The sequence below is a fragment of the Triticum aestivum genome, chromosome 7B (assembly GCF_018294505.1).
Source record: "Triticum aestivum cultivar Chinese Spring chromosome 7B, IWGSC CS RefSeq v2.1, whole genome shotgun sequence".
In the NCBI taxonomy this organism is placed as follows: domain Eukaryota; kingdom Viridiplantae; phylum Streptophyta; class Magnoliopsida; order Poales; family Poaceae; genus Triticum; species Triticum aestivum.
In genome coordinates, this window is record NC_057813.1 from 452,535,033 (window position 1) to 452,549,378 (window position 14,346).

General features: G+C 41.4%; 1 protein-coding gene across 2 annotated transcripts; it reads right to left on the reverse strand.

The window, feature by feature from the left end:
* Positions 1-439: 439 nt before the first annotated feature.
* On the reverse strand, positions 440-12,270 carry LOC123160758 (uncharacterized). 2 transcript variants are annotated; one of them, XM_044578596.1, is made up of 11 exons: positions 9,474-12,270; positions 9,295-9,398; positions 8,809-8,878; positions 5,951-6,754; positions 5,381-5,583; positions 4,884-5,007; positions 3,423-3,629; positions 2,050-2,331; positions 1,817-1,935; positions 944-1,030; positions 440-865 (listed from the first exon to the last, which is right to left on the reverse strand). In XM_044578596.1, the coding sequence occupies exons 1-8, from the start codon at positions 12,171-12,173 to the stop codon at positions 2,188-2,190; spliced, it is 4,356 nt and encodes a 1,451-aa protein (XP_044434531.1). In that variant the 5' UTR covers positions 12,174-12,270; the 3' UTR covers positions 440-865; positions 944-1,030; positions 1,817-1,935; positions 2,050-2,187. The 2 variants fall into 2 exon arrangements, with proteins under 2 accessions (XP_044434531.1, XP_044434530.1); XM_044578595.1 differs by having other exon boundaries at positions 440-1,030.
* Between the last annotated feature and the right edge of the window lie 2,076 nt (positions 12,271-14,346).

Consider the following 14,346-nt stretch of genomic DNA (forward strand, 5'->3'; position numbering starts at 1 on the left):
GAATTTTGGGATGTTACATAGATGCTCTTAGCCCACCCTTCTTATTTATCCCAAGGATATACGAGTACTTTACTAGTTTGAAACTTGTCTAGATAATGGTGTTAAGCAAGTTCCATTGGGTTAGTTTAGGATCAGGAAAAGAGCCATGTTGAGGATTTGCCACAAGATGATCTTGCTACGCAAGTACTCCCTCCGTTCCATAATATAAGATGTTATTACAACAGATATACATATTGGTTGTAATAACATCTTATATTATGAAACTGAGGGAGTATCAAATAATTATAGGAAAAAAGAGGAAGCTTAAGTAGACAATACAACAACCTACAAAGCTAAAATGGTAGTGAAGCTTAGTGGTGTGGTGTTTAGGAAATTGCTTGCCGTTTCTATTCCTGCAAGCATCCTCTTCTGTCTAACCTTCCAAGAAAGAGAACAAAAGTTCTTCTAACTTCTGCCCATCTAAAACCATTACACAAGTCCAGAACGAATTATTCTTACATGGGTGTAAAATGCCAAAAAGAACCTGTACAGGCACAATCATTTACATTTTACACTATACAGCGTTCTTGTCAGGCAAATTCTTCAACACTTTATATCAACCTCAGTTGTACATTCCCTTACATAAGCCTGAAAATATGCCTTGCCAGTAAATCAAGATTTAACTATATTCAGTTATAGAAGTATTACTCCCTCCGTTCGGAATTACTTGTCTTGGAAATGGATGTATCTAGAACTAAAATACATCTAGATACATCCATTTCTACGACAAGTAATTCCGAACGGAGGGAGTACTAGTTTGGTGAAATGTCCCTTTGGTGCCTGTCATCTCAACACTACCAAGTCCAAATCTTCAGGCGGTAGGTATCTGTGATGGTAGTACAACGCTGATGACAAGCAGCAGAATGAAGAAAGATGTGTGACTACAACTCAAGCAAATTAATACCAGAGTCTGATCCTTCAAATCTTCAAGCTGTCAGCTGATAGTTAACGGAGAGAAGCTCCTGACTCTCGACAGTTCCCACTAACGATACTGCAGGATGAATGCATTATGAGCTACGTTTCAGGAAAATTGTCAGCACAGGCAACTTGGCAAAGACTGAATTGTCTGAGGCGATTGACAATCGCTAATTCAATCTTACTTAAGTAAAAAATAATAATTGGAGTGCATGAGTAATTGATTCTATACATGACTAATTCATCTAGCCAAATATCCGAAAATACAATGGTGAACATGGGTCCACACACACCTCCTATGAACAGTAACATTTTAAAATAGCAAAAAAGAAAATCAAAGAATTCCGATTTTCTAGGTTAACAAACTTGGTCAACTTCTCTACTCACATGTGAAGTTTCGTAAAGAAATGACATCGGTAGTATTCTTGGCAAAGAAAACAAAATCAGACCTCCAAATTGCTTGAAAGAAAGTTGAAACATGGTCTTTTTTATAGCACCGATTTTGCCTTTTTTACCCAAAATACCACGGATGTCATTTCTTTGCAAAACTTCACATGTGAGTAGAACACTCGACCATGTATGTTACCAAAAGAGAATCAAAACTGTTCATAAGGGTGCGTGTGTACCCATGTTCCAAAAATCCATGTCCGATATCAGACTGCTTGAACCTAGATCTGATTGGAACTTTTAAGGAACAGGTCTCTCGTAATATTTCATCACACTTTTCATCTTGTGTCTTAACTCTTAACATCAAGCATGAGTATAAAGTTAGATTAAATGAAAGGTCGGAGACCAACAAGTTTAACAGGGGCATGAACCAGACACCAGTTTAGACTTCTGAAAGAGACCAACTTAAGACTACCTTAGGTTGCCACTACTTGATCTGTCAATCAGAAAGCATGCTGCATAGCCTGATGGTGAAACAGAACTGTTCCTTCCAGAGACCTCCATGCAATATTGTAATCAACAATCCTGTTGGTGCTGCGTTTGGGTTCAGGTTTTCCAAATAGTGTATTAGGAAACATATAATGTATTGTTTATACAAATATGTGCAAGAATATGTTTCATAATTGATGACAAAGATAAGTGTCTTACATGATATATGACTGTCACTTGGTGGCTTCGCTTTACTTTGGGCCACCCTCGTCAGACTTCAGTACATCTACCTAGTAAAACTCCAAGGCAACTCAACCAGATACATAAGCTATCAACAAGCCATAACTCATCTTTTAATCACAACTGAAATGTACCCAGGTCCTGATCATGCCTTGTAAGTTTAATGGTCTTTCCACCAACCCAATGAAGGCGGTAAGAAAGGTCAAGATTATGTAACAGCAGTTTTAGATTATCAGCCTCATCTAGTTCCCTCGTCTTGCTCTGCAAAGCCCAGAACCAAAACACATATCAAATGTAACTCCCTTAGATTCAACATGAAGAAAATTGACGAAAACAATAATCGGCAAGTTTGAATGAAATATAACCAGTATTGTATGTTCACAGCCTATTATAGATGATAAAAGAACTGAAGATGACACTTCACATCAAACACAAAATAGAAAAGTAGAAAGCATGAAATGGGAAAGAGACAAAAACTTCTGCTTAAGACTCTTTTAAGTCTTAATTAACATCACCCTTGCCCTTCCAATAAGTCCCTCCGATCCATATTAGTTGTCGCTCAAACAGATGTATCTAGACGTATTTCAGGGTGCCAGATTACTTCACCAATAGATACATATCTTTAACACTCATTCATGCGCTAATTATTCTTCACATAAGTACAGTTTATATACAGTTTGTTCAATCCAATTTCTTACCACTATTTACGATGTAAAAAATGCAAAGACTTGGTCAACACCAGGTTCCAGAAAATAGCAATAACAGGTTCAAAAGGGTAGTTCGATTCCATAAACAATGGATTTTATCACAATTTCCGTAGAAACATGCATGAGTGCCATTCCAACATATATTCAGTAGATTTTGCAAACAAATCCAATTCAAATCGGAAGGCTGCCTTTTTGTCAAGCAAATAGGCAAAATGCGGAGCCATCTGGTTCAGTTTTAGGGCCAGCTTAGGTTTTCGAAACCCTGATTGGCGCATTTCAGGATGGACCACAGGATATTAGAACCTGCTTATGACCAGAGTCAAGATAATTGGGCAAAATCATTTGCAAGGGGGATGTGGTGTAAACAGTCCATCATCCAAATTAGAACCACATGGGATGGGATTATGTCTAAGATATTCAGAGTTGCGATCAGGGTAATAGGCACACAGATATGAGATGCAACACAGTTGCTTGGGGCAGAAAAGATTTTTACACCTTGTTCATAGAACATTATGAAAGAGTGGCACTTGCTGTACCTGCAACTGGCCAGACTGACAATTACAAAATAAATATGCTTACCAGTATATTCACCAATGCCAAAACAACACAACATAATCATTGGGAAGAAACTGGTAGAAAATATACCTCTGAATTTTGATGTTTATCATGTCCCAAGATGTTAGAAATAATACTTAGGCGAGCTGAGTTGGGTGAAAATCCTTCCCATGGAGGAACATAGATAAGTTTTGTGCACTGAATAGGAGTAAGGCTTCTGCTTAGCCTCTCCCACCAGGCTGAACCAAGAGACCACCATCTAATCATCAATCCGTTCTCCGAAAAGGCGACAAGGCCCTAGGTAAAAAGGAGTAAAATAACTGTCAAAACACTCTGGATTCCCATATACTCCCTCCGTTCCAAAATAGATGACTCAACATTGTACTAATTTTAGTATAAAGTTGGATGATCTATTTTGGAACGGAGGGAGTATAAGATTTACATCTCAAAAACAAACTATAGCTTAAAGCAAGCAGATTATGTTTGTCATATAGCACAATCTTTTAGCAAAGCTACCACCTTTTTTACTACAAATAGCAACCCATTCAGCACGATCCATATTTCATGTAACAGATTGCCATAACCCCATTTCCATAGGCATAAAATCACAAAGAATACAAATTAAGAAATTGAAGAACCATGTAGCCCTTTAGACAAGAAAAATAGATATCCCCAAGTAGCTACTGGATAATGATCTATTGGGTAAAGAAGATACCATAAATGTTTCCTACGGTCGATAATAAGCCATCTAGGATAGTTACTACTCCCTATTTAAACTAATAGGGAGTACAAGATAGGATAATTTCATTCTATTTAAACTAGTGATCATTTGGTGTCATAGGATCAGCTCTTACGTAAACTAATGCCGTGTGTCTGTTTGTAGTGCCAGAGTGAACATGATATTGTAATGATGTATCCATAATAAAGTTAAATCAATGGCTTACTCCTATTATAACAACGATATATATATACATAGCAAAAAGGAAACACATAGGTTGATAAATTATATTAAATGTGTCATAATTAAACCATAGACTAGAGCTTCTACAGCTCCATGGGGAATATGAAGAGCATTTTACTCGTGCTCTATGTTGTTTATGTTTTGCATGGTCTCTGAAACACAAATTTGATATCCGATTCTTATCTAATAGAGTATGTTAATAAGATGAGAGGAATACGATGATGATATGAAAAGCAAAACAATTCAATACCAAATATGCATGTGACATTTCATGTAGCTAATTTCAGAAGAAATGCTTATCAACATCTATTTGATTAGTTTTGCCTGGAGGTAGTATCAAACACACCAAAAATGGTAACATGGAATGTCAGGTTCAATAAAATCTAGTAAATACTTAATACTCAGTTTGGACATGAGTGATATGATTTGTATAGAATCAATGGACTGGAGAAAGAATGAAATATACATATACACTAACAAGTTGAGAGGTAATCTTAGGCCAGCACAAGCTACAAGCGTAATATATTCATATATCATATGCGTATTTTATTGAAAGCATTCTGACTGTTATGAAAATAGCAATATCAAACCTCTCCATCTGGTGAGAAACTCAAAGCTGTTATCAGTATGGTTGTTGTTGTATCCGATGGTCCTTTGAGAAAGCTTGGAAGACCTGGTGGTCCACATGCATCGAGAATCCTTATTTTTGTGACACTGCAAACAAAAGAAGGAAAAATGTACATGATGAAAGTACGAATTAGCATGGTGTCTCTGAGTTCAAATTCATTTTTGGTGAGAACTCGCGGTTCTGTATGATAACAAATCACCAAGAGTGCTACAAACAATTAATAGCATACGTTTCATTTAAAACGAATTGTGCAGAAATTTTACCTTATTATTTGGGCCTAAAGAAACAAAATACATTTCAAAAGAACTTCAAAATATTCTAATCTCAAGAAAATTATCAACCGGTAGATTCCATGAGTATACACTATACAATGAACTTTGTGAAGTCAGCATATGCCATTTGATGATGTATAATTTAGCAGCTCTATGATAACAACTTTCTGCAACTTGAAGACTGTACCTTTCTATGTCATAAACACGAATTGTGGCACTGTGAATCTCTCCAATAGCATCACCAACAGCTAATCTTGTCATTGTCTCATTGAGAGCAACCATTGGAAATACACGGGCAATTTCTCTTAGAGCCATCATTGAGCTGATAATGCAAGCTTTACGCATTATTAAATTGCTTGGATCCATCGTGTGTAGGATATAGCTGATTGCCTGCACAACAAAGAAATGTTTTTCTTTTGGACATAAGACATTTTAATACATATATAATGTTTGGGAATGACATCTCACTGAGGTACTAGACAACTTGATAAGAAAAGTTCAAATAAATAGCTGTCGCATAAAAATAGAGCATCTAAACAATATTGGAACATTTCCATGGTCTTCTACTGGAACTTTGCAAACAAACACAAAAAATAGGAAGGTACATGGGAGATTTTCCCCTTTTGTAGAAATCACATACTACCAATTTTGCTGCAACTTCGAGAAGCCTCGAACTTGGAACTTAACCAATTCTTAGTGATTACAATAACTCTGTATAAAAAAATTACAATGTGTACAATGAGGAAAGAATGCATACCTTGTCAAGATAAGGAGCCAGGGCCTTTGGACAGCCTCGAAGTACTCGGATGAGAGTTTTGAGTGAGACTACGTGAACAGGTGAATCAGATGAAGTAGCCCAAATTTGACTTTCTATTACACCAAAAAATCCCATTATGTCAGCCATAGCCAAGCTTGGTAGAAGGGTGCCAACTAATGCCTCCCTCATTGTAACAGCAACTGCAGTTTTATAGATGACATTGCTAGAAGGTGCACTACTTAGACACTCAATTTGGAAAAGGACGTCACTCAAGAAATGAGTGATGTCAGTCCCCAAACATGCTTTCCATGTGCTTTCCATTCCCTCCGCTAGAAGTTCAGCTGCAGTTGAACTGTAACGATCATTCATCGACATAACTAATTTGATTAGTTGATTGACAACCAACTTTGCAAGCTTAACTTTCACAATGCTTGGGTACCAAACAACGAAAGCAGCTGCAACAATGATATTTGATGCCACTGCATCCTGGCTTGTTCCTCCAATCCAAGATAGCCACTCCTGATTCTCAAATGATTCCAGCCATGAGATTATTTGAGAAGTATCATCATCATCCCTGTCAAGATTTTCACCATCCACCTTCAACTGTCCATAACTAGATATTGAGGCACTCTGCATCTCTGGGATAAGCTTGTCCATATGATCAGATAAAGACAAGTGGTCAGGAATTTTATTTCTCTGTACACGGAGGGGTTGTGGAACAGAGCGAGGAGCTGAGCAGTGAAATAAGGAGCGGGCAGCCATTCGCACATGTTCAGAAGGATGTTGCCAAAAGCTCACCAGAAGCTGGAAAAATACATATCACTAAGTTACAAAAAGATGGTGGTGCTTTCATGTATTTAGGAAGAAAATAAAAGTATGCAGAAGTGCAACAGAATACCAAGACACATTGCTTTGTTTCCTATAATAAATGCTTAAGTGAATTTCTGACAAGTCACAGGGTTACCCTTTATAGGTAGAACAAAAGCAGTTGGTCATTCAAGCCCTTGCCAGAATAGAAGCAAAGCTAGCATACTAACCAAGTGATCAATAGTTTCCAATGAAAGGGAAATTTCGAAATATGCTGACCCCATTCGTCGACGAATGATTCACCGCCGATCTGATGATCTACCAAGGAGTTGTGGAGAACAGTAGAGAGAGGGGTGGTACCCTAAGAGATCTTGTCTGAGACAATGGAGACACGATGCTTTACCAGGCTCAAGCCCTCGGATGTGTATTGATGAATGAGAGATTCCAGAGTGTAGATTGGATCTGAGAAAACTAGGTCATGCGAGTATAGCATCGCGGCTCAAGATGATCTTCGACGAGGGCCGTCGAGACTTCTATAATAGGCCTGCCTTCTCCGGTAGCAACGTAACTATCATCAGGATGATAAGATGCAATCCGATCTTGCATGGTTACAAGGAATATATCTCTTGCAACAATAAGATCCTGGAAATAGTGTGTTCATCCTTATCTCCTCCGAGTTACTAGTTTGGCATGATTGGGTGCAGCCCCGGGGTTCCCTAGACACTCTTTGGTCGACTCGGTGTGTCCACACCCGTAGGGTATACTCCTCCCATTATGCACCATTTCTTATTAACACTATCCATCATGTCTCCCCAACAATGATGCATGATAAGGTGAGTTCAAAAGAATCTAATTTACAGATCATGGCACTACAAAGATAAGCTCACCGCAAGGCTAAATAAGGTTTAACTTATAGGGATGAAAATTATAAAACATGGACATGTAGTGCTCCAAATTAATCTGTAAACTGATGCACCTGTATTGTAGCAACCGGAATATGTGAAATACAGATGCAACTGTAATCAGTCATTTAGCAATATAATAATTGATCCAAATCATGGGCTGGCATTAATCCATAAGTTTTGTTTCAATTGGCATTCGTATCATACTACAATAAATTCAGCATTGCAACTATAAACTATAGAGAATTAGAGATTATAATTTACACATGCAAACTCTAAAAACACATGTGGTTTATAAAAGGTAATGGATATCACCGTAACCAGGTTTACAGAACATGGCAGTTGCATCTGCTACTAAGGTGATAGATCCGGAAAAGGCAAACTATCTGGAATGCATCTAAGGACATTTATTTGGTCCTGAAGTATCTCTTATGTATGTGAATACGGCTCTAGAATAAACCACAGCACCATTTACATTTATGCATGAACATCACGGGGGTGGGGGGATCTATTTTGGTGACCCGGTTGGAACTCGAAAGTATGAGAACATGCTAGAATATTTTTTATGTGATAATAAATTGTGATGCACCAAGGCCCAAATGTGCACAAACAGCTAAATTTTGTCTTGTTGCATGCCTTCAAAGGGTTAATCCTGTCCTACTCTTGTTCCTAGAGGGCTATACACACGGAACTTAACCATACGGATCAGGACGTCACATACAATCTTAGTGGCTGATCAGGACAAGTGCGCAGTGGTCCTAACCATAACCATATTTTGTACATCGAGACCCAATCTATTTGTTGTCTTGTGTCTATTTAATGGACCCTAGCGCCCTGCATTCCAAAATCACACTGGCGTAACCCACGGCAAACACAAGAGATGAGGGCAATATCTTGATGCTGTAACACCTCATGGCCCAGCCAAACTAGCCAACTAGGCTGGGAGTATCACAGATATTAATTAAGTCTTCACCTATATGTAGAATATCACCTATTATCAATTAATTTCCTACACGCCACTGCAACAACAAAAATATAACTCCACCTTATGTTTTTCTTCATGCAATAAAGATAATCAAAGAAATTGCTTTCATAAAAGAAGAATTTCATAAGACTGAAAGAAACAATGTGCAATAAATGTAGTAGAACCTGGAGGGATGGGGGCTTTATATCTGGGACTTTCTCAGCAAAGTGTCTTGTATAAAAAGCTGCCAAGGCACTGCAGATAGACACGCAGCGTAGATGAGAAAAATGGAAGACATGAATTTGATGCTATCTTTAAAGTAACAAAGAACCATATTTATCACAACTGTGAAAAGTAACTAAATATTTGATATGGCAACCAGGAAGTGGTACAATACAAATGCTGATTAACCAAACTACAAAAGAGTTCCCAAACATTTGGTGCTCACAGGTCGAACTTAAGAATCATTGGTTGAATTACTAGTGCAATACAGAGATGCTGAAAACATACCCAAACCCGTTCAAGATTTCCGCACGTTTTATTTTTGCAATGTTTTCTTTGTAAAGAAGTTATTTTCTGCAATGTTCCAGCAAACCAAATGAAAGATGCCAGTCTCACACTATGCAGAATATGAACCCGCGCGAAATGCAAATGAACAGATGACCCAGTACCTGCTAGCATTTGTACAAGACCGAGATAATGTGATCATGCGTTGGGCAAGAGAAACTATTGACAGCGACCTCATAGCACAAAATTCAGCAGAGGACTTCCAAAGCTGAAAAAGAAAATAATCATGTTTAGACTTCAAATGTGCTTAAATGCGAAGCAACAATGAAAGTTAACAGCCCACCTCAAGAGTGGCTTCTTTCCCTGGGAACATCACCGTAAACGAGCCTCTATCCCCTACAACCCCTGTAGCTATATGACAACCTTCTGGCTTGCAAACTTGCATCTCATCCACAAGTAATTTGTCCAGCTCACAATCAACATCCCACAAATGCAGAAAACAGAGACTAAATCGAAGTAATTGCCCTTCCAATGACTCTCTAGATGGGCTATCCATTTCTAGGATCCCGGAAGTATTATTTAAAGCTCCAGGTGGCGTAGTTTCCTTGTTAGCATCACCACAAAGATGATCTCTCAACTGCCTATCACTATTGCTGTTTGACATGCCTTGTGCGGACATAATTGCAGTGAGGTCAAATCTCAGACTTGCAATGCCGGGATATGGACATGAGCACTTTATGGGGTACTTTCTTCTTTTGTTTGTTATCTGGGAAGAGCCAGATTTTCCTGAACTATATGCAGAATTATCTCTATCAACTGGAGCTGGTGTCTTCCCCTTCACATCATGCGCAGCAGAGACACTCAAAGCTATGGAATCTGCAGCACTGTGATGGTTCGTTGGTATAGATGAGATGTTCATCCCATTTCTATTTGCAGGAGACTGGGTGCCTTTCAAAATTGGAACAAGTAAGGAAGATGCTGAAGTTGTCCCTCCCAAGATGCCACCAGTAACTGAATTTTTGGAAATGCCCCTACAGAAGTGTTCAAATACTGATTGAGATGTTGTCCCTCTAATAATTCGGTCTCGAGCACCTGTTTTCATATCCCATATATACAATATGCTGCCCACGTCATTACAAGAGTGCAGACTACGGCATAAACAAGCAATGTACCCTTTTACTCCATCCCAAGCAACCATTGATGGATAACAAGAATGCCCAGGAAACATCCTCTCGACACGCATGGTTTGAAGAGAAACAAGTGCTACAAGGCCATCTTCTCCAACAGAAACAAAACAATCATCCCAAGGCTGATGAGTACAAGCTGGTGGTAGTATTATTTGCTTAACCGCCGCAACATGGTGATGCATCACAGAAAGGAGGGTGCCGGCATCAAGATCCCAGACACGAATCGTACAATCCAAACTCCCCGATATGAGTGCTCGTCGAAAGCTTCTAGAGTCAGAGTGGGCATGCATGTGGTGTGCAGCCAAGCAAAGAATTGCTCCCTTGTGCCCCAAGAAAAATCTTTCAGAAATATGTGGGTAAACCCCTCCGCTACCAAATTGTGCCGCTGGCAACAGATTGAGAAATCGAATAACTTCTATGTCACCATTATGGAAACCATAAACTATGGCATATGGAGCATAAGAATCCTCGGAAAGTACCATCGAAGAAGATACGGTCCTTCCATGCTTTCCCGATCCATTGATGTATGCTGAGCATATCTGTGAACTTATTTCCACTCCATTGTCTGACTTGGGTAGTGAATTAGAGAGCTCTGACCTAAATTCTTCTCCCTGAAGACTGCCTTCTCCAAGAACTTTGCTCAAAGGTGGGCTCTCTGTGTTCGTTGCAATACTCAAATCTAGTTGATCCATAGACCATATGGAGATGAACGGTTTCCAAAACAAGGAACCACCAATCTTATACGGACGGGATTCCATCCTAATAAGACAGTTGCCCATCTGGCAATATTGAATTACTGGCATTTCTCCCTGCTCGGATGAAATACCAGGAACTTCACATACAGCCTCACACCCAAACAATGGAGGAGTACCAACAGCAACCTTGTACACCATGGCACCACCATTGCTGCTCCACAACACCAAGCTCCTGACCACAGTGCCTTCCTCAGAGTGAGGGCCTCCCCACTCCCCTCCGTGGAGAAAAAACCCTCCAGAAAGGCAGCCCTTGACTCCTGTTTCCCCCTCCTTGCATAGCGAAGTGTTCGCCAGAGACACCTCACCCAGCACGGAACCCTCGACAACGCATTTCAACAAACAGCTCGTCTTCAGCACCAAGGCAACGACCTTCCCGTCGTCCGATAACGCCACGGCCTCCACCGTACCATCCGGCGCCTCTGCAGGTGCAAAGCTAGACAAGGAACTCACGCTGAGCCGCCTCGGCGAGTCACCCTCGACGGCCGCGACCTCCACCACGGGCACCATCTGCGCCCGCCCTTGCGCGTCAGCCAGCACAACACTGACGGCATTGTCATCGCTGCAGACCGTGAGCGCGATCGCCCTCGGGAGTGCGACGGAGAGGGCCCCGTGGAAGGCGGTGTGAAGGACTGCGAGGGTGCGGGCGTCGACGACCACAAGTGCGGACACGTGGCGGTGGGCGTGGCCGTCGTCGTGGGGGTGGCAGAGAATCGCGACCCGGGGGTTCGACGAAGCGGAGGAGGAGGTGGTGGTGGGGAGGAGCTCGACGAGGGAAGGGGAGCCGGCCCAGGGCGGGAGCGAGCGGCGGCGGAGGCAGCGGAGGGGGGCGGAGGCGGAGAAGAGGGATAGGACGCCGGCAGTGCAGGAGACGAGGAGGGAGGCGGGGGAGGGGAGGGGGCAGAGGGCAGTGATGGCCGCGGCGTGAGCGCAGAGGAGGGAGGAGGGGCGTGGACAGAAGGGCGGGGAAGGAGGGAGGGGCCAGTGGAGGACGGTGCCGTCAGCGGCGCCGGTGAAGAGCGCGGCGGGGGTGGCCGCGACGGCGGTGATGTGGTGGGAAGGCGGCGACGGCGACCAGAGCGCGGCCACCGAGTGGCACTTCATGGACGGGGAGATCTGGGAGGAGGAGAGTCGACCCGGCGGTGGTCGGTGGATGATCCCACTCCCAGCCAGGCGGGTAAACTAGGCTACTGTACGGGACAACTAACACGAGAAGCGGCGACTTCTCTTTCGGGGGAACGGCAGGCGCCGTTGTACTGTCAATTGTTTTCTTCTTTGTTTTTTGTTTTTCTTTATCTAACTGTTTTCTTTGATTTGTCTCAAAAAAATATTTTCTTTGATAAAAATTTTAGGGGAAATTCTTTGATAGTTTTATTAAGATGTTCTTTAACTCATTTCAAAAAAAATATTCTTTAACTTTTTAAAACAATTGTGGCAACCCGGCTCAGAGCGACCGATTTGCCTTGCATTGCCAGCCCAGAGATCATGTTTTCTGACAACACACAACAGATTGATACAGAAATACAACCGCTTTATTGATACTAGCGGAACATAGAGTCTGATATTACATCAAGTAGCGAAGCTAGGCGGGACACATGGTGATGCTGAACATATGTACATTATTTAGTAGACATGAGCATGGGCCTCGACATAACGATAAGACTATGCGGCAGCGGATCGACGACGTAGAAGAACTCCATCTCACAGGGACACTGATATGGACACGGTCTAGACGGCAATGCGATATGCAACTCCAACTATGATATGGTTTCTCCTGAAACTTGGCATGACACGCCAGGTCAGTACATTGAATGTACTTGCAAGGTCACACAAACAAAGCAACAATGGCAACCAACAACAATGATGTTTAAGCAGGTTTAATGCAAGAATTTAACATGCTCTCATGAAGTGATAGTGCTCATAACAGGGCCTTTCCGACCTGCTTACTATCTCAGTTACCTCGTAACCACGAACCTCATCATATCAAGGTGATCACTTCCGGATCACAAACGAACCCATCTCAATGGTCTTCACAACTTCACCATCATAACCAGTGCCTCAAGTATTCACTTAGTGTGCAAGTTTTAATATTTTTGTTGATCCACGATGTGACCTACTATGAACTCGTGTCCATGATCGAGGACACAGCTATCGATAGATTATATACACTCTGCAGAGGTTAGTACATTGTACCCACACCACGGAACCCATGGCCTCGGACTCCCATTCGGGTGGACCAACGGCGTTACGGCAGAACCAGTCTACTGCCATGACACTCTTCCGGCCACTCCGACCAACTCCCCTTTGGGCTAAGTCATGGGTGGCCCCGATGCCACTCCGGACATCCAACGGCCACCGTCGTGGCAAAACAATCATCCCAAACGGGGACATGGTACCAAAATAACTACGGGCACACAAGGTTATACCTGCCTACCGGGCCAGGGTAGCGCCGGCGAGAGGCATAACAACAAACCGAGAAAGGGGCCCCCTCATAAAGGCAAATGTGGTTGCACTTAGGGAAGCTCGATTCGGTGGCACCATAACTCGATCAACAACATGTTCAAGTTGGTTTATTATCAGGTTTCAACTTGCAAATAAATTTACCGAGTCATAGTATGCCATGAAAATACAATGAACGATATATGCATCTTATCAACATAATACGATATGAACTATCTCAAGCATATCATCACATTACTCTATTGCATAGACTTAGTTATCCAACTAAAATGCTACTGATAACAGAACAATATAGCATAAACATGAAACTATCATCAAGTACTTTATATGAATTTTCTATATGCATTTAAAATAACCATATTCAAGTAAAAACCATAGTTATTGAAATGACACTCTTGCAAATATTTGTGATGGCTTGCCTTAGTGCAGAGGAGGGTCACACTCCCTCTGGTGATCTTCAAGGCAAGAAATCTCTTCTGAAAATAATTAAAATAACAAAAAGAAAATGTCACATAACATTGTTTAATTTACCAAAAAATATTCACAGCAAGCAAAAATCTCATCTTTTGCATGCTGACGGAACAACACAAAACCAATGCAAAAAGAATCGGGTCATCTGGACTTATAGAATAAAAGTTATAGCTGGTCAAAGTTCAGTCGATATTCTGATTTAAATTGATTTTTGAAAATTCCATGGAGGGGTGACCTCGAAGGCGTATTTTGGCGAATACGCCTCCACTCGTACCACTTCGGGCACGAGTGGTGAGGCTAACAGTGGGCCCCGCCAGTCAGGTTTAGAGAGAGGGAGAGAGAAACA